At 35.3% G+C, this 21,840-nt stretch overlaps 2 protein-coding genes and 2 pseudogenes across 2 annotated transcripts; 3 read left to right on the top strand and 1 right to left on the bottom strand.

The window, feature by feature from the left end:
* Positions 1–87: 87 nt before the first annotated feature.
* LOC121749067 lies at positions 88–1,234 on the top strand (annotated as a pseudogene).
* Positions 1,235–2,920: 1,686 nt separating this feature from the next.
* On the top strand, positions 2,921–4,252 carry LOC121747571 (rust resistance kinase Lr10-like). Its single transcript, XM_042141640.1, has 2 exons — positions 2,921–2,949; positions 3,028–4,252. Exon 2 carries the CDS (start codon positions 3,195–3,197, stop codon positions 4,179–4,181), a length of 987 nt encoding a protein of 328 aa, XP_041997574.1. The 5' UTR covers positions 2,921–2,949; positions 3,028–3,194; the 3' UTR covers positions 4,182–4,252.
* A 542-nt stretch (positions 4,253–4,794) lies between these two features.
* LOC121747187 lies at positions 4,795–7,557 on the top strand (annotated as a pseudogene).
* An 8,586-nt stretch (positions 7,558–16,143) lies between these two features.
* On the bottom strand, positions 16,144–19,499 carry LOC121746853 (cathepsin B-like protease 3). Its single transcript, XM_042140796.1, has 11 exons — positions 19,315–19,499; positions 18,822–18,875; positions 18,656–18,736; positions 18,359–18,515; positions 18,244–18,248; positions 18,083–18,157; positions 17,866–17,991; positions 17,538–17,756; positions 16,936–17,049; positions 16,815–16,850; positions 16,144–16,534 (listed from the first exon to the last, which is right to left on the bottom strand). The coding sequence occupies exons 1-11, from the start codon at positions 19,384–19,386 to the stop codon at positions 16,400–16,402; spliced, it is 1,074 nt and encodes a 357-aa protein (XP_041996730.1). The 5' UTR covers positions 19,387–19,499; the 3' UTR covers positions 16,144–16,399.
* Positions 19,500–21,840: the final 2,341 nt, after the last annotated feature.

Genomic DNA, 21,840 nt, shown 5'->3' with positions numbered 1-21,840 from the left:
AAGCAGTCATTTATAAGATACATAAATATTACAAAGCATACTACGCATTTCATCATTTTCTCTCTGTTACTCATCTTATCACAGACTTCATCATCTTGTCACCAAGGGTTATCATTTCCGCTTTGGTATTGTGGCTTTTGATCTACAAATTCCGAAGAAGACATTTGTCCGAATATAACACAATAGAAACCTTCCTCCAAAGTGATAACAAACTATCACCAATCAGATATTCATATTCAGACATAAAGAGAATGACAAGAGGTTTTCAAGAAAAACTAGGTGAAGGAGGCTATGGTTGTGTTTACAAAGGAAAGCTACGAAGTGGGCATCACGTAGCAGTCAAAATGCTAGGAAAATCTGGAGGAAATGGGCAAGACTTTATGAATGAAATAGCAACTATTGGAAGAATACACCATATCAATGTGGTGAAACTTGTTGGATATTGTGCACAAGGCTCCAAGCGTGCTCTCATCTTTGATTTCATGCCTAATGGTTCTCTCGAGAAGTATCTCTTCAATCGAGAAATATGAATTTCCTAAATTGGGAAACAAAGTTTGATATTGCAGTTGGAATAGCTCGAGGAATTGAGTATTTGCATCGAGGATGTGACATTCAAATTCTTCATTTTGACATCAAGCCTCATAACATACTCCTCGACCATAACTTCATCCCCAAAATATCTGATTTCGGGCTAGCAAAGTTATGCTCCGTAGAGAAGGAGGTAGTGACCTTAACGGTTGCTAGAGGAACCATAGGATATGTTGCCCCAGAACTCATCAATAGAAGTATTGGCGGAGTCTCTTCCAAGGCGGACGTGTATAGTTTTGGGATGCTGTTGATGGAAATGCTGGGCTTAAACAGAGAGTTGAGGCGAAACAATGATGATTCTACAAAGTAGTTCCCATATTGGATATATGACCAGCTTAATCATGCCAAGGAGATTGAAATTGAAAAGGTACAGGATAACAATGGTAATGATGAGAAAGCGAGTGTTCGGAAGATGACAATAGTTGCTCTATGGTGTATAAGGATGAGTCCAGATGATCGTCCATCAATGAATAAAGTGTTGAAAATGTTGGAAGGTGATGTGGAGCGCCTGCAGATTCCAGAGTATCCATCATCACAATCAACACAAATTGCTGGAAATGAGGAAGAGAGTTGGCTTACAGATGCAGCTGATTCTGTATCTTTACTCTATCACAACACCAGCAACTTCGAGATTACCATAGCATGAACCTCTACGTCCCAACCTTCCTTCCTCCCTCCCTCCAGACCCTTCTTACATTCTGTACTAGAATGAGAAAGTGCCCTGATCTCAGGTAGAAATAAACTGATATATAGTTTTGTTTTTGGTTCGTTAATAATCAGATGTATTGAATAAATAATTTGTACAAAGTCACACCAGTTAGACTTATAAGTGAGAACCATGATTTTCAATCTAATTTGTCCAATTCCATATGTGCACCCTGATAATAGTTTTATTGAATTTATCCTCCAATTAGCTAGGTTTAATTTGTCGGCAGAGCATATTTCATCTGTCAACATATGCTTAGACTTTTTCTTGTAGCTTAAGTTGTCCGGCCTGCATAAATTCATTAGAATAATGAGATATGGTGCTTATTTAGCTTTGTTTATAATATCTGACCATGATCTCTAGCTCCATATTTTGGATCTTATTATTGTCTTAGTATGACTTGCGAGTTGAGACACATACAATGCTTCCAAATGTCGAGGATTCAAGGGATTAGTTTAATCCTTTTGTTTTCTAGGCATATGTAGGCTAAACAAATCTATATAGCAGAGTATGTATGCTGCAAAAGCAGTTGGTTGTCTGGTTTTGTCAATTCCTCCAACCATGTATCAAAACCTTATCACTTCATCTCTCTTCCTGCTTCTATCACTCCACAACTTGTTTGGATCTTATGATGCCAAATGCACTCCTCCTGCCTGCGGCATCATTCCCAACATTAGCTATCCTTTCAGCCTCAAGGGCCACTCCAATAAGTGTGGTGATCCAATATTAGAATTAGCATGTGAAAACAATGTTGCCTACTTCTCCCTTGATTCCCACAGATACTATGTTAAAGCCATCAACTACTACAACGTGCCCACCATGAGGCTGGTTGATGCTTCCATAAACAGCGACGACATCTGCTCATTTCCCACCTATTCTATATATTTCTATAACTTCACCTATTCTCATCCCAATCGTCTTTCTAACCTATCCCCGATTAATTCCTTACCTATAAACTTTATAAGCTGCCCAAATCCCTTGAGAAATACATCCCTTTTTACTGATATCACTACTCAGTGTTCCTCTAATTCATCCCATCACAGATATGCTTATATCAAGGTTGGCCATGTGAAGGCCTCGGAGGTACCATACACCTGTGGAGTAGACCTCATAGTGATCACATCATGGGATTTTAAAGATTTGAACAATGTTTCTCTTTCGGAAATCCATGAGTCCCTCTTGTATGGACTTGAACTCATCTTCTGCCCTGACTGTGGAACCAAAATATCATTAATTTGGGGTATGCATGAAAGGATGCACTTCACTTCATTTATGTATATCATTCCTATATTTTGGAAAATGGTGCTCATCACTACTAATCTTATCTTATGTATATCTGCAGAGTATCGCCAAATTCTTTTGGTCATTATAGGTAAGCTCTTCATTTGATGTATGCTTCTCAAGATATTCCATCCTCATTTCTGTTTATATTATCAATTCTAATTTTGATATCAATCAAGACAGATGACTAAGTTCTGGCTGTTGGAAAACATAAATTGCAGGTATGTTGTGTGCAGTTATAAGCCCTCCTGTGTTCATCATCTGCGGGTTCGTTGCTGTGTTAGCTCTCTTATATCATATTGTAGCAGTACTGAGTGTGGTTGCAGGGCCTGACAAATTTGACTCGCTGCACGTTCAACTGTTACTCATCTTTGGTGCGCTATTAGTTCATGCTTCACTCACTACTTACTAGTGCATTTCATGATTTTTTTTTTCTTCTCATCTTATCACAGACTTCATCATCTTGTCACCAAGGGTTATCATTTCTGCTTTGGTATTGTGGCTTTTGATCTACAAATTCCGAAGAAGACATTTGTCTGAATATAACACAATAGAAACCTTCCTCCAAAGTGATAACAAACTCTCACCTATCAGATATTCATATTCAGACGTAAAGAAGATGACAAGAGGTTTTCAAGAAAAACTAGGTGAAGGAGGCTATGGTTGTGTTTACAAAGGAAAGCTACGAAGTGGGCATCATGTAGCAGTCAAAATGCTAGGAAAATCTGGAGGGAATGGGCAAGACTTTATGAATGAAATAGCAACTATTGGAAGGATACACCATATCAATGTGGTAAAACTTGTTGGATATTGTGCACAAGGCTCCAAGCGTGCTCTCATCTTTGATTTCATGCCCAATGGTTCTCTCGAGAAGTATCTCTTCAATCGAGATAACATGAATTTCCTAAATTGGGAAACGAAGTTTGATATTGCAATTGGAATAGCTCGAGGAATTGAGTATTTGCATCGAGGATGTGACATCCAAATTCTTCATTTTGACATCAAGCCTCATAACATACTCCTCGACCATAACTTCATCCCCAAAATATCTGATTTTGGGCTAGCAAAGTTATGCTCCGTAGAGAAGGAGGTAGTGACCTTAACGGTCGCTAGAGGAACCATAGGGTATGTTGCCCCAGAACTCATCAACAGAAGTATTGGCGGAGTTTCTTCCAAGGCGGACGTGTATAGTTTTGGGATGCTGTTGATGGAAATGCTGGGCTTAAACAGAGAGTTGAGGCAAAATAATGATGATTCTACAAAGTATTTTCCATATTGGATATATGACCAGCTTAATCAAGCCAAGGAGATTGAAATTGAAAAGGGACAAGATAACAATGGTAATGATGAGAATGGGAGTGTTCGGAAGATGACAATAGTTGCTTTGTGGTGTATAAGGATGAGTCCAGATGATCGTCCATCAATGAATAAAGTGTTGGGAATGTTGGAAGGTGATGTGGAGCTTCTGCAGATGCCAGAGTATCCATCATCACAGTCAACCCAAATTGCTGGAAATGAGGAAGAGAGTTGGCTTACAGCTGCAACTGATTCTGTATCTTTACTCCATCACAACAATGCCAGCAACTTTGAGATTATCATAGCATGAACCTCTACGTCCCAATCTTCATTCATTCCTTCCTCCGTCCATCTCTTCTTAGTTTTGTAATAGAATGTGAAAAAAGCACTTTGATCTTGTGTAGAAACTAAACTGATAGTTGTGTTTTTTGGTTTGATAATAATCAGATGTAATGAATAAATAATTTGTCTTAAGACACCTCATTAGGAAGTTTTGTAGGAAGATTAAATAGAGGGTGTAATCACTGAAGGGAAGCATAGCCATGAAGGCTGAAGCCATGCCAAAACTGATGAAGAATGAAGCTCTAGTCTGATCTGAAATGGCATAGACTACATGCAAATCTAAATATTTTTTGAACCAATGGATTTATGAGATGGATGGATGGATATAAAAATTTGTTTGTTGTGAGAATAGAGAATCATTTTCAGTTATCCGACTACAAAAACCTAAGGTAGATGCATCTATACTTGATTCTCAACTATATATGCCCAATAAGTCTTTATGGAATTTAATACGTATGCATTAAGTTCATCTTCTGTACTAGTCAATCTCTACCCCACATATTTGTTGTACATGTTTGACTAACAAGTTTAATCATTTTATTGTTGCTTAGTCTTGGTCATATGACCACTGCACTATAATCTTTATTTTTTCCCTCTTACATGAGAAGCAAGAAAGAATGGTGATGAATCAAAACTTGATCTTCTTCTTCTTCACTTGTTTATCTCTCTTGATTGCCTCACTCCATTTCTTTCAAGTTTGTAATGCAAACTGCACCCCCTCTGCGTGTGGCCTGATTCACAACATTAAGCCCCCTTTCCGCCTCAAGAACGATCCCCAAGACTGTGGTGATCCCAGTTTCGAATTAGTATGTGAAAACAATGTTGCTTCAATTATTCTAAACTCCCAAAAATACCACGTGAAAGTGATCAATTACAGTGACTTCACCATCAGGCTTGCCTATGCTTCCATAGACAACAACACCTGCTCTTTCCCTATTTCTTCTGCATATGGGGATGATTATTTCTATCCCTATTTCTTAGAAAGGCAGCAAAGTCAAGCTATCAGTTTAATGAGCTGCGAATATCCATTGCATAATTGTTCCTTGTCAAACCAAGTTACTGGTTGTGGGAAATCTAGCACACATACTTGCATAAAGGCTGGGCAGCTGCGCCCCGCTGATGTGGAGCATATGTGCACAGTAGATTCCATAGTTGCAACATCATGGAACTTTACAGACTTGAATAATGTATCCCTCTCAGAAATCCATCAGTCTTTGCTGTATGGATTTAAGCTGTCTTGGTTTTATTTTCTCTGTCAAAATTGCAGTGGACCGGGTTGTTCTATAGAGCCGGGTGGATTGGTTATTTGCGGCGAGCATCATTCGGGTCTCTATTACAAATGGGGTGAGAGTTAGACTACTTAATTTACATGTTCACTTAACAACTCTAAAACTCCATTTGTGTGCTGATGGATTTTCTATAAAACGCAGAGCAAATCATGGAATCCTTCAAACCACCTGAAGGTAAGATTGATTTATTATGAATAAAAGCGAAAGTGGTGGTTCTAGTCTCAACAGCTTTTCTTCATGATCAGGTCCAGCTGCTGGCCGTCTCATGCTTTTCATGCTCATAGTTGGTGAGATCTTCAACTTATGCCCATCACTTTTTGCACTTATGATTAACTTGGTCAACACCATTTGCATTTGCAGCAGTTGTATTTGCAGGGGTAAGCATTCCTGCAAAAATCATCATCGGATTTGGCATCTCTTATTGGGTTTTCGTGAAAAACTGTAAGAATTCTTTGTCTCGATATGTTTTATGCTGAGAAAGTAAGGAAAACCTTAAATGAGGAGCGATGTGTTCTTGCAGGGTATCGCAAAGATATTGAGCGCATACTTGGTGAGCTTCTAATATATTCTGTACAATATTTGACTCCCTTCGTCCCAAGATGATTGACTGTATTCCTTTTCGGGCTATCATCAATTTCTTAAATCACATACCTAAAAGAAACGCCTCAACTAACTTGGGATGGAGGGAGTATATACATCAAAACTGCATATGGATAATAGATATCAAGAAACGTGTTTTTTACTTTTTTATATGGCAGTTGTTAGCTATGAAGTAAGATTCATTGTTGGGATGCTACTTGGAATGGGGTTCCTGATCTACAAGTTCCGAAGAAGGCGTTTGTCGAGTTATGAGGAAATAGAGGGCTTTCTACAGAGTGACAACAAACTCTCCCCAATTAGGTACTCTTATTCGGACATAAAAAAGATGACCCGAGGTTTTCGAGAGAAACTAGGCGAAGGAGGTTTTGGTTGTGTTTACAAAGGAAAGCTTCGCAGCGGCAATCATGTGGCAGTCAAGCTACTGGGAAAGGGCAAAACAAATGGGCAAGACTTCATTAATGAAATTGCAACTATCGGGAGGATCCATCATGTCAATGTTGTTCAGCTAGTTGGATATTGTGCTGAACGATCCAAGCGCGTCCTCGTATTTGATTTCATGCCCAATGGTTCCCTAGAGAAGTATATCTTCAACAAAGAAAAAGCATGCTCCTTGAATTGGGATGAGAAATTTAAGATTGCGATGGGGGTGGCTCGAGGGATTGAGTATTTGCACCGTGGTTGTGATATCCAAATCCTACATTTTGACATTAAACCTCACAATATACTTCTAGACAATAACTTCATTCCAAAAGTATCTGATTTTGGGCTAGCAAAGTTATGCTCTATAGACAAGGAGACAGTGACTTTAACGGCTGCTCGAGGAACCATAGGGTATGTTGCTCCTGAACTCATCAATAGAAGTATTGGCGAAGTCTCTTCCAAAGCGGATGTGTATAGTTTCGGGATGTTGTTGATGGAAATGGTGGGGTTGAACAAAGAGTTGAAGGGAAACAATGATGATTCTACTAAGTATTTTCCGAATTGGATATATGACCACATTAACCAAGACAGAGAGATTGAGATTGAAAAGACAAGAGGAAAACACCGATAATGATGAGAATGGGAACAGAAAGAGTCTTGTAAGGAAGATGACAATAGTTGCGTTATGGTGTATACAGATGGGTCCAAATGATCGTCCATCAATGAATCAAGTGTTGGCAATGTTAGAAGCTGATGTTGAACGGCTGCAGATTCCAGCGTATTCATCTCAATCAACGCATGTGGCAGGAAACGAGGAAGAAAGCTGGCTTACAGATTCAACTGAAGTATCCTTGCTCCATCATAAAAATAGTAGCTGTGTCGAGATTACTATTTCTTGAATCTGAAACGAGTTCCTCTTGTATGTATGGAATAGTAACTATTTCAATTAGCCTTTTCTAATTTTCTCACAGTCAAGAGTTGATTTTTATTTGCTAGACGAGACTAATCAATATACATGTGGTCAGTTTGATATCACTACATCAGTTGTTTACAAAGTCATGCTTGCGTCTGGTTTTAAGACTGAATTATGTCCACACAATACATGCTGCTTCAAATATATTTAGTACTACTATGCAACATGAGTTGTCTGATTTTGTTAATCATCAACTGATTAATTCCTCCAACCATGATCACAACTCATCAAAACCTCATCACTTCATCTCTCTTGATGATTCTGTCACTCCATAGTTTGTTTGAATCTTGTGATGCCAAATGCACTCCTTCGTGCGGCATCATTCCCAACATCAGCTACCCTTTCCGCCTCAAGAGCGACCCCAAAAATTGCGGTGATCCAAGATTTGAGTTATCATGTGAAGATAAAGTTGATTACTATTGCATGAAGTAAACCTCTACTTCACAATCTTCCTTCCTCTATCCATCTCTTCTTTTAAATGTAAGTTCTGTACAGTAGTACTTATCAAGTGGAAACTAGTCTGATAGTTGTGTTTTCGATTAGTTAATAATCAGATGTAATGAATACGTAATTTGTGTTAAGGCTACCCATGAGGAAGTTTTGTAGCAAGATTTAATAGCATTTGCAGGTGGCCAATCCTTTAATTTTAAGTCTAAGGACAGTACCCATCCTTAGATGCTGCGAGTCTTATCTCCAATGGAAAACTCATAGGAGTATTAGTAATTACTCCCTCCGTTCTCAATGGGAGTTACATTTGGTGTGAGCATGCGTTTTAAGAAATATAAAGAATAGCGGGTTGGAAAAGTTAGTGGAATATGAGATCCATTTTTTATACCCCTCCGTCCCCAAAGTGTATGAACATTTGGTTCGGTACGGATTTTAACGCATTATTGGAAAAATAAGAGAGATAGAAAGAAAAAGTTTTTAAAGTATTGTTAGTGGAGAATGAGTCTCACCTTATTAGAGAAAAATGAGTTTCCAAAATAAGAAAGTTCACACTTTTAAGGGACGGTCTAAAAATATATTAATTCATACTTTTCAGGGACGAAAGGAGTATTGATTTTATAATAGAATGTGAGTAAAGTGAGTTAGTCGAATGCGGTGTAAAAGTAAAATGTGACCGTGAGATCAACTGAAATGAAATATTTTCTAAGATGCTGGAAAACTAGTGAAAATGATGTGAACTGCTCAGAAAAGCAAGAGGAAATGGGAAAGACTAGTCAAATCGGCTCTTTCCCACATGCTGCTCACATTTTGTGTAAGTCTTGCTTGACCTCATAAGTCTTAATATCTACCTTCCATACAATCATATTATATACTTTTTTTGTCGCATTAGAAGTTAAGCATTTCTTAAAATAGAAATAATATTATTTTTATTCTTTTTCTTCTCTTTTATCTTATTCTCTTTTAATTAATTCATAAAAATTCCATAAAATCTTGTGCTAAAAGCCAAATATTTCATATTTAATGGGACAGATATAGTATATCATGCAATAGCAAATCGTAAAAGATACTTCCTTCCTTCCTTTGTACAGTATATAAGATTTTTTTGTCACATTAGAAGTTAAGCATTTCCTAAAATAGAAATAATATTATTTTTATTCTTTTTCTTCTCTTTTATCTTATTCTCTTTTAATTAATTCACAAAAACTCCATAAAATCTTGTGCTAAAAGCCAAATGTTTCATATTTAATGGGACGGAGATAGTATATCATGCAATAGCAAATCGTAAAAGATACTTCCTCCCTTCCTTTGTACAGTATATAAGAAAATGATAAGTTAAGTAGAAAGATTAAAGTATGGAAAAGGAAAAAAATAGGAGAGATAAAGAAATAGAAAATAAAATAAGAGAGATGGAATACAATAAGAGAGAGATAAAAGTGTTATTTTTTGAAAAAAAAAATCACTTATGTCGAGACAACCCAAAATAAAAAATTGATCACTTATAATGAGACGAAGGAAGTATATATTACTCCCTCCGTTCCAACTAAGTTGAATCAAAACTTTTGGGTACGGAGATTAAGAAATTGTGTTGAAAAGTACTACCTCCGTTCCGTGGTAATGGAGACGTTTCTTTTCAGAACGTGATTTAAGATAAATTATGTTAGGTAAATTATATAAATAATGAATAAAGTAGGAAATGAAAAAGGTGGAAAGATGAAGAGAGAATAAAGTAAGAGAGAGTAAAGTATTGAGAAGAAATGTATTGACTTTTACTACAAAGGAAAATGACATCACTACTACGGAACATACCAAAATGGAAAAATTACTCCACTACTATCGAATAGAGGGAGTAGGAGAGAAGAATAGAATATGAAAGATAAAGATAGAGTAAAGTAAGTGAATGAAATAAAGTGTGAATGATTGGATGTGTTGTTTTTTTGTCAGAAAATAAAATGATTCAACTTAATTGAGACACTGAGAAAAAATACAACTCAACTTAGTTGGGAGTATTATTTCTAACTAATTTAGATTGAGAGTATATCTCCGAAATAAATGAAAATCTAATGGAAAAAAATTAGAGGAAATGTAATTAATACTCCCTCGTTCCAAGATAAGCGACTCACATTCCTTTTTGGAACGTTCCAAGATAAGTGAGCCATTTCATTTTTTGGTATTCTCTCTACTTTATTAACTATTTTACTTTATTCACTTTCCAATTTACTAACAAAACCTCATTTCCTTAAATTCCGTGAAAAGTTTATGCTCACTTATCTTGAGACGGAGGAAGTACTTACCTTATTGACTGGGTCTTATGACTGGGTCTTCAACGACTTTGCGTCAACCTTATTCCCCGTCATATCAAAGTCATTACTAAAAACAAAGAAAACATGTCTATTGGTGGTGATATTAGCCTGATATCATAAGTCAAAAGTCAATCGTTGCTTACGAATATCTATCTTCTCGTACAATCATTAATATCACCACCCTTTAATTTTAGCCAAAACTTGGATAACTCCTATTTGATAAATCGGTAACGTCCAGACATGATACTTATATAACTATTTTCAAATGTTTGGTATTATAACTAACTTATCACGTAAGTCTGTATACTTCCTCCATCCCTCTTTAGTAGAAGTGTTTCTTTTCAGCACAAGATTTAAGAAAAGTTGTGATAAGTGAGTTAAGTAATTGAATAATAAAGTAGAAAAGGAAAAAAGGTAGAAAGATGAAGAGAGAATAAAGTAAGATAGAGTAAAGTAAGAGAAAATAAAAGTTGTTGCTTTTTCCAAAAAAGGAAACGACTCAGCTATAGTGGGACAACCCAAAAAGGAATACGACTCAACTACAGAGGGACAGATGGAGTATCTCACAAATTGGATCGGATATCATTTCTACCTCATTTTTTGTCTACCAAACAACAACGAAAAAACCTCCATCTAAACTTATCTTGACACGAAGTCCGCATTTTTTATCTTACTTTACAAATCTTCTTATATCTCATCTTTCTTATCGAACGAGAAAATCATTGTGAAACAAAGTTGTACTTGTAACTATTCAACACAAGAATTAAGCCAAAACATCATTATTCAATAAGAATCTGATGATTTCGAGTTGGGTCGATAACTATACAAGCCAAAATATTATACTCCCTCCGTCTCATGTTACTCGCAGTTTTCATTTTAGGCCGTAAATTTGCGATTAATTTATTTATTGTAATTAAATTAGAATTTTAAGTGTACTGAGAGATCACTTAATAAATGATCTATTAACTTAAACTAACATATTAATTAAATGCATTAATTCTGACTTAAACTATAAATAGTGTAAGAAGTTTATGACGAGCCGAAAAACAACAGTGCAAGTAACATGTGACGGAGGGAGTAAGTCTTTTTTATGGGAGTTTTTTCACAAAAAAGTTTACTCCCTCCGTTCCTTGTTAAATTGAGTCATTTCTTTTTGCACTCATTTTGAAAAATGACAGTAATAAAAGTGAAGAAAAAGTAAAATAATAATTCAGATAACTCTCTCTTATTTTACTTTCTTTTCACATTAACTATTTATTATTATCATTTTTCCAACACGAGTGCAAAAAATTAGTGACTCAATTAACAAGGAGAAGAAGGGGTATTATGTTTATTATGAACAACGTGATTTTTTTTCATTTTAGCTACTTCCAACTAGGTAGTAATTTGTTTTTTTTTTATAAATCTTTTTAATTATCTCAAGTTTTTATGTGAAAACCAAATTTGTCTACTCATATTAATATTCTATACGTTTGATCTGTACAAAAAGAACAAGAGCAAATTATTAAGGACAAGTTAATTCGATTTTGGGAGATGAATACTCAGTGGAGGAAGCATAACTGAATAATACTCACAACATACCTCAAGTGCATTTGTAAAATGTGTACTCATCCGGGTAGTGGTGTATTCAGAATTTTTGACGGGAAACAAGATAAGTAATTATTTTAATGTTATTTGTATGACTTCCACTACCTATAGTAGAGGTAAAAAAAATTAATTGCATTAAAAAGAACTTGCAAGAATTCAAATAAGCACCTATAGTAGTTATTGGGTTTGCTGGTGGATACACTTGGGCTAATAACCAAGGAAACGAGAACTTGCAAGAAAAAGTAAATTCATTACAAGTTTTAAATGTGTTAGAATTGAAAAGGTAAAAAAACTAATTTCATAAAGAGAGGATTAGTGATTGCGTTAGTTTGGCCAAGATCAATAAAGAAGTACAGTAATACTATTAAAAAACGATCTCCGCTTTTAACTTTAAAGTAAAATAAATTCCTCTCCTAAAATCAGTTGCTCACAAGTCATGCTTGGAGCTGCTAGTATTTAGTAGTGAGTGTGTGTACCCAAAGTTAGTTCTATTGTGGTTTTGTTAAACATCCATCATTCCATAATTTTCATTGGTTAATTCCATGAGAGCCATGATCTCAACACATCAAAACCTCATCACTTCTTCATCTCTCTTGATGATGATTCTTTCACTCCATAGTTTGTTTGAATCTTGTGATGCCATCATATGCACTCCTCCTTCTTCATGTGGCATCTTTGCCAACATCAGCTACCCTTTCCCCCCCAAAAAGTGCGGTGATCCAAGATTTGAATTATCATGTGAAAATAATGTGACCTCCATCTCCCTTCACTCTCACAAATACTATGTCCAAGCAATCAACTACGACAACTCCATCATGAGGCTGGTTGATGCTTCCATAAACAACGATGACATCTGCTCCTTTCCCACCTTTTCTACATATGCCTATACTCACCTATTCCCGATTAATTCCTTGCCTATAAACTTGATAAGCTGCCCAAATCCGTTTGCAAAGTCAACCTTATCCCCGTTCATAGCAAAGTCATTAATTACTGAAATCTATTGAAATTTTGCATTTGCGTAAGTTGCACTACATGTTGACTAAGTCTTTGCTGGACCTCTTAAGTCAATCGTTACTTTTGAGAATATTTACCTTCCATACAATCATAAATGCTAGTATCACCTTTAATTTAGCTAAAACTTTGGTAACCCTTAGTCATTGATATTTTAATGAACTAGGTGAATGGAATAAATTGAGAAAGTCATTGTGAAACAAAGTTGTACTAGTAAGAATTAAACACTATATCATCATTCAAAGGAATCTGATCATTTCGGGTTAGACCTTGAAAATTATTCCTAAGAAACCACATGAAATATACACGAAATATTATACGAACAAATAGATTTAGCCTTTTTCTAAATTTGTCTGCAATCAGCTGTCGTGACTGAATTAGTTTGTCCCGGATGATACGTAATTACTACTCAATATACGACACGTGGTGTGGTCAGCATCAAAAAAATGAGCAACTCAACTCTAGACTTACATGGAGTCTTCTGCTTTAAATACTTTAATCATGTCCACCCAATTATACAGGGGTGTTCGGTTTGCAAGATTATATCCGTGATTAAATTTATAGTGTGTTTGGTTCATGAGATCCAACCCCACAACTCAATCCTATATGGATAATCATGTGATAATTAGTCATAGCTAACCCCCTATGACTAAAATAATCTCACAACTCAATCCTAGATTGTATCTTGGTATTATTTTATCTTGGAAACCGAACACCACCCTAATAGACTATGAATGTATGCTGGTGTTGGTGCTGCTGCATAATCAGTTTCTTGTGGGGTTTTGTTAAACATCTAGTAATGATTAATTCCATGAGAGCCATGATCTCAACACATCAAAACCTCATCACTTCTTCATCTCTCTTGATGATGATTCTTTCACTCCATAGTTTGTTTGAATCTTGTGATGCCATCATATGCCCTCCTTCTTCATGTGGCATCTTTGCCAACATCAGCTACCCTTTCCGCCTCACTGGCGACCCCAAAAACTGCGGTGATCCAAGATTTGAATTATCATGTGAAAATAATGTGACCTCCATCTCCCTTCATTCTCACAAATACTATGTCAAAGCAATCAACTACGACAACTCCATCATGAGGCTGGTTGATGCTTCCATAAACAACGACGACATCTGCTCCTTTCCCACCTTTTCTACATATGCCTATACTCACCTATTCCCGATTAATTCCTTGCCTATAAACTTGATAAGCTGCCCAAATCCGTTGAGGAATTCATCCCTTTTTACTGATATCAATACTCCTTGCGTCTCTAACTCATCCCATCATCATAGATATGCTTATATCAGAGTCGGCAATATGAAGGCCTCGGAGATGCCATACACTTGTCGATTAGACTCCATAGCGATGACATCCAGCAACTATAATTTCAAGGATTTGAACAATGTTTGAAATCCATGAGTACTCCCTCTTGTATGGATTTGAACTCACCACCAGGTGCCCCTGGTGTGACAGTAGTGAAACATCCCTTAATTGGGGTAAGGGTGCACTATGTCTATGTCTATGTCTATGTCTATGTCTATGCCATATTATGTAATATATACTACTAAATACTACTACTCTTGTGTTGTGTTGTACGTATATGATCTGCAGGGCTTATCATAATTCTTTGTTTTATATTTATATATACAAAAAATTTATAGAAATAAAATTTATGACTATAACTTGTATTTCCTTAGCAGTATTAGTTATATACTAGTTTTCAATTATTAGCAAGTAAAAAATTAAGAAATTTTATAAACAAGAAAATCAAAAACTAAAAATAAAATATTCTTATATGATTTAAATAGAATAGCTGGAAGATCATCGAAAAGATTAATAATCTTGTGAAACTTACTAGGTATGCTACCTTCCATAAATTAATTAATGGAGCTGTTAGTATAGTATATTGAAGTTAAATTTATGTGGCATGTGGGACCTTTTTTTACTTCCATATGTCAATAAATTAATGTTGAGGTATACCACATCATCATGCCATTTGGTATGGAATGACTATGGAATTTTTACTCATATCAGCCTGCAATTATACTCTTTGCAGTTGGAGTTCATTTGGTTTCCATGATTTGTAGCACTGCCACTGTTTTGTAAATGCTACTACTATAATTCAATTGTGTGCTATACATCAAATACATAATTGCTAGTCATGGTTGTAAGTGGATTTTGGAAATGCTATAATTTAATTTTATGGATATATAAAATACATAATTCAACTAGGAAAGTGGTACTAAAGTGAAAAACAGATTTCCATATTCAATCACGTACATATGTAAAAATAAAATGCTATATTTGATAATTCAATTGTGTGGATGTATAAAATACATAATTGCTAATCATAGTATGAAATGGATTTCGGAACGCGAAACGCTGTAAGTCAATTTTATGAATATATTGTGTGTATATAATTCAACTGGGAAAGTGTTACTAAAGTGAAAAAACAGAATTCCGTATTTAATCTTGTAATAAAATGCTACTCCATAATTCAATTATATGGATATATAATATACATAACTCAACTTGGAAAGTGATACTCTATTTAATCTTGTAATAAAATGCTACTCCATAATTCAATTATATGGATATATAATATACATAACTCAACTAGGAAAGTGATACTCTAAAGTGAAGGGGTGTGACTGATCCGTTGCTAACTTTTTTTAAATTGCTAACTCGCTAACTCATCAACGCAATGTATTAAAAATGTCAACGCAATGATACTGAAATGTCAATATAAACTTAAGTTGATATTTTAATGCATTATGTTGACATTAATATTTAAATGTCAACACAGTTTATTAAAATGTCAACAAAAATATATGTTGTCATTTTTAATACACTGCATTGATGAGTTAGCAAGTTAACAATTTAAAAACAGTTAACATTTTAACGCACCTCTAAAGTGAATAAGTAGAATACCATACTCAAATCTCTTACATATGTATAAAATGAAATGTAAAATACATAATTCACCAGAGAAAGTATACTCAATTTAATTAAAGTGAATGGCAAAATTTCATACTCAATCTTGTGCATATGTATAATCACGCAAAAAGCCTGAATAAATGAAAGTCCAAAATCTTGTACACATAACACACATACACATAACACACATTCAAAATCCAGAATAATAAACTTTAGCCATTATAAACAGAAAATCGGTTCTTCAACCCTTTTCATGCTACAATTGTTTGAACAAATTTGTAATCATAGTCACAATAAGAAATTTTCACATTCTTCAATGAAGGGCTTCTTTCTTTGAGAATCAAAGAGTCATCCGAGAAACAGTCAGCAAAAGAAAAAGGAATACTAGTAATAATACAAAGTGGGAAGTCAAACATGATATAAGTATACTATTTCAATAATATTACAGCAGCAGTACATGCCAAATGCTCATCTAGCCCCAACAAATTGTTTTAGGCTATTCAGATCCCAGATTACATGGATAAGCTAGTTCTTCTCATGGCATTTAACACAAGCTAGCTTAATTATGCATGCCACTTTGTATGCTTATATGGGGCCAAATGTTGATAATATAATGCTTTGATCTCAGACTGAAGCATCTCGGCCCAAATCCACATTACCATACTTCTTGATCACATTTCTGGTAGAAGGTAATCCTGCAACAACGTCTTCTTCGATCCCACACTCATTTGTGCCTCTCCTGATCATGAAGTATCCGTCCTGACATCCAACGAAATGAACATATTCAGGAATTCACCGTATTGTACGAATAACCAAAAACAAAGATTGGCATCAACAAAGTAGAGCTATAACTTTGTCAATATCTCTAGGCAATAATAATCTGTCCCCCTAGTAATATTTGGCATATTTTTCATAAAATTGCAATATAAAACTTAAAAATTGCAAGAGCAAATGGTGAACGTCGTGCCAATTTCAACTTAAAATACAGGGTACATAAAATATCTCAAAGTTAAGAGGAAGGGTTCAACAGAAAACATACATCACCCCAGCTTCTATTCCACTGATTGGCTAGGAGCTGCATGAATAAACCGAAAGTAAGTCAACAATCCAACAATTGCATCAAACTCAAGTCATTACGATCTCAAAGAAGCCATGATTACCCAATAATCCTCTCCACTATCAGTAGTTCCCCAGCCAATCAGCTTAACAGCATGACCTCCCATCACATCACCTGTTATGTGACTATAAACTCCTGACTTGTAAATAGCAAAATCCTGAAACAAACAGAACAAAAACTCAATATTGAACACAATTTCGAGGGTGAGAAGAAAAAATAAGAACCGAATAATGAGACTTTTCTGTCAATAAGTAAGTTGGATAACCATGTCCCGTTATAAGGCCTTCTAAAGGGATTATTGAATTTTAATAATATTAATGCCAACAATCTAGATTTGGAATAAATAGCAAAGCAATCGCAAGGGGGCCTCCAAAAGTATACATCCAAGAAGAACATGAATCAGCATCTTACGATCTTTATTATAACTGGGGAGGAACTTGGTTGATGGGAATGAATAACAGGGGATGGGAATCAATATTTTGTTGGGGGATCCCCTTCATACCCCTGTGTTTTACATTTATTTTGGTGGGGCTAGGAGATTGTAAGTTATCCCCCCCCCCCACACACACTACCATACCCATTCCTTGTCCGTTCCTCTGCACCAAACTAAACATGGGTAATAAGAACCATGATTTCTCCTTTTACCTCATACACGGTGAAAGAGACCTCAACGGGTCCATTCTTGTAAATCTCAGCCATGATACTGTAAGGATCAGAACTAATTCTGTAAGCATTGACGCTGAAGTGCTTTGAGTCTTTCCAGAGCAGGTTCTCTTTTTCGCATTTCTTCTCGCACTTGGGAGTGGGATATGCAGGTTCACATCCAGGATGTGAGCATCCAGTATGATCAAAGTAAGGATCACACTGCCAAAAATATCAAATCAATCTGCATACATAGTTATATACAAAATACAAATGCAAATTGGTGATCGGCCAAAAAGTAACTCCTTCTGTTCATAACAGAAAAGGCTACCTCTGATGTTACAACCCCAGTGCGGACAAAGTATCGCCAAGCTGCAATTGGGTACCCTCCATCACAACCATCACCACACATAAAGCCACAGCATGCTAAGAGATCATTGACCGAAAGAGTGATGTTCTATGAAACAGGAAGTGAAACAATTAGGTATACTTGTGATCCTAATACTAATGTAACTTGCTGCATCAGGAATGTAAATTCAAGGACAAACCAAGTCGAGATGAATGCAGAATCGATCTGAGAGGACCTCCACAGCACCGAAAGCCCAACAAGAACCACAATGGCCCTAATAAGTAGAAAACAAATCAGGTAAGAATTGCCAAATATAATTATTCAAGTATGAGGAGTAGGGAGACGAGTGGAGGAAGTTACCTGATCTTCAATTTGAAATATTATGGGTGGAAGAGACAAGGTAGAGGGGAAAATAATAAAAAACAGTTAGCAAGTCTCTTGAAGAAACGTAAACCAGAAAGGCAAAACAGCTAACCTAGAATGTCCGTAACTGTGCTACATTGAGGCCAGGCTGTTCGTGCATCAAAATTTTTTGGCAACTTGAGACCTTCTTTATGAGTTACAACGGATATTCCCTTCAAATCACCCTCTCGTGCTGGTTTAACTCCAAGAAGGTGCTTAAATTGGCCAACCTGGGGATCATAGTAGTAGAATTCTCATACATATTCTTATGTTTATTATCTACTCTCGGGATATGATTTACGGAGTTAAATGAGCATATGGGGATTATAGAATATGTGCATCTGTAGAAAGTTCCAAGCAAGAAACATACTGTATAGTTGGCAAATCGAGGGTTCATATAAGCTTTCCATCCGGCTTGAGGATTGTCATTGATTGATTTAACAGCAGATCCCTACATTATTTTTCACTTCGGCTTAAATATAGAATGAACAAAGAAGAAATATATGTATCCTTTTTCATGTCCCTAAAAGAAGAACCTGAAGAATCTTCCTATCCAGCTTTAGCTGAGAACCAGTATTCCCTGCAATGACCTGCAGTAGAAATTAACCGACTGTAACTCCTTGCAAAGTAAATACATACGAATACTGTCGAACTGACACTAGTGATAAGCGTGTTCCTTAGCAGTAACACTTTAAAGAGCAGTATGTTTCGATTGATAAGAAATCAAAATACACTGATTTCATTTAGAAGTGATTCGGTGGATTCCGAATCTCTGATTCCAAAACATAACGGCATATTGACTGGTTCTGAAACAGTTAGGGCTGAGTTGCATAAGTTTGTTCAATACTACAACAGTCTAGAGCTTGACTGAAACGTGGATTTTATTGGTAAAGTTAAAGACCTAAATTAGGATTGGTGCACACAGAATCAGAGCAATCAGCGTATACTAGGCAGTCATCCGTTAACCTCGAGGAAATAACTTGAACTGAATTGGATCGCGATCAAGTGTAGGATAAAGTAAATGAGTACCTGAATCGTGGCAAGTACGAGGACGAGAAAGAAGGCGGCGATCCTCGCCGTCGATGCTGTTGCTGCCGCCATGATCGTGATGTTTCAGTGGTTGTGTTCGATTGATTGGTTAAGCAATGAACCTATGAAATGAAACAATAAAGATTCCTTTTTATCTTTTCGCGGGCACGCAAACCCATAAAATCGCACAACGAGGCGTGAAGCAATTGAATGGATTATGTGAATATTCAAATTGGTAAATCAAATTTTATTTTTCAAATAACTTTCCAAGTTTCCAATTCTCGATATAAATAAGAGAGTGAATTACTACTACTATATAACTAGCATTTTAATTTATAAGGGTTTTTATATTTGGTCTTTTTCACTTTTTTCTAAACCCAAAATGTCAGCAGTTAATGCAATGTAAAGGTTCAAATGGGACTTACTTCAATTTAAAAAAGTAAAAAAAAATCATATGTTATAATCATAGTTTAGATACTTCCAGCAATACTATTTTTTTAAAGAGCAAATATAAGACCCCAAAAATTTAGGAACCATTTATAAAATTCACTATATTTAATAAAATAGTAGTATGATGTATTCTATTTGAAATTTTTTGGAAATTTTAGTTTCTTTTATTATTTGTTTTACGTTCCAATTAAGTGCTTTGTTTTCTTCCATATATATTAGTAGTTTTATTTTTTCGTTTTTCATCTCTTAACAAGTCGAAATGTATGTAACGAAAAAATTAGACTAAAATTGTCTACAAACCTCTTTCAAAATGAAACTATTTAATCCAATACCATAAATTCTTCATGATTTAAGGATTGTAAATTATTCTTAGTTTTTATTAAAAAAATATCTATTACGTGTGAATTTCCAATCAAATAAATAAATTACAAATTGAAATTTAATTTTTATGTAATTTTTAAATTAACAATTTCAATAACTAACTTTTTATGCTAGAGACGCAACGCGTATGAGTTCGGAAAATTACATCGGAAAATTACAAGAAACCTTGAAAATGTTGTTCTTAGAGCTGAGGAAGAAGAGTAACACTAGTTTCCAGGGGCGGACACACGTGAGAAGAGGGTGGGGCTTATGCCCTTACCCTTACCCTTACCCAATAATTTTTTTCTCTTGTTTTTAATTTGTAAATTTTTTAACATTTTTGAAAATCATCTACTTAGTCCTTACAGAACCAATATCTCAGAAGACTAAATCATTGGAAATTGATTGATGAGCGAAACTGAATTTGAAATTCTAAAATAGTTGGAATAAAACAACCATGGTGGTAATGGTTTGAGACTTTGAGGAAGAACATTAAATATTAAATAATATAATAATGATATATACGGGCTGATTCAAGCCTCTTTTATTGTGTTTTTACTATTTGTCATATTAAAATATTTAGAATTGCATAGGTTTAGAGAATTTGCTACTAGTATAAAACTTATTTAGTAAAACTACGAATTCTTCTTTAATTTAAAAATTTCCTACACTAGAACTAAGCAAATACTCCGGAATTAGTTATTCAGTTATTCGGCTTACAGTGGCGGACTTTGCTTGGTAATTTTAGTTTTTTTCCTTGTCTATTTTTTAAATTTAATTATAAAAAAATTGGATTTCTAAAATTAGGGTAGCGTTATTCTCCTTTTCACATCTTAGATCCTTTTTCCTTCTTAATATTACGCGTTAGATCTAAGGCATCAACGGATCAGATTGATTCTATAAAACTGGTTCCGTGTTGCATTATAGAAGGTGGTTGTATGCATTACAGGGTTATTATTGACATTTGACGGAAAAGTAACTGCCACATTTTGGTATCTGCGAATAATGCACCACATGGTCACGAGTAATGCATATAATTGACTATATAATGCACAATATGTGAACTGCAATGCATACGAATAAGATGTACCATGTTATGATGTTTGGACACACGTTTCTTGTTTCCCCTAAGGGTTTAATAAGCTTAGGGGCTAGGGTATAGTACGTAGACACGTATGTAATTTTCACATGGTAACGAGTAATGGATATAATTGACTATATAATGCACAATTTGTGAACTGCAATGCATACGAACAAGATGTGCTGTGTTATGATGTTTGACACACGTTTCTTGTTTCCCCTAAGGGTTTAATAAGCTTAGGGGCTAGGGTATAGTACGTACGCATTAATAACAAATTATAAAACGATACGAATAATTCACCAAATTGTCACGAGTAGTGGATGTTATTAACTATATAATGCACAATATGTGAACTGCAATGCATACGAATAAGATGTACCATGTTATGATGTTTGACACACGTTTCTTGTTTCCCCTAAGGGTTTAATAAGCTTAGGGGCTAGGGTATAGTACGTAGACATTACTAACAAATTGTTGTTATTGGAATATACGTATGTGCATTATTTGGTTTAGGTAGTGCATTATGTAGCTGTTAATTGTCATTATCTCAGTATATTATGCATTATTAGAGGTATTGTGTATATGGGTTAATCAACGGATTGAAGATTACATACGTGCATTTAGTAATGTCTACG

The sequence above is a fragment of the Salvia splendens genome, chromosome 9 (genome assembly GCF_004379255.2).
Source record: "Salvia splendens isolate huo1 chromosome 9, SspV2, whole genome shotgun sequence".
Lineage (NCBI taxonomy): Eukaryota > Viridiplantae > Streptophyta > Magnoliopsida > Lamiales > Lamiaceae > Salvia > Salvia splendens.
The sequence above is the reverse complement of the archived record's forward strand: the minus strand, read 5'-3'. Positions and strand labels throughout refer to the sequence as shown.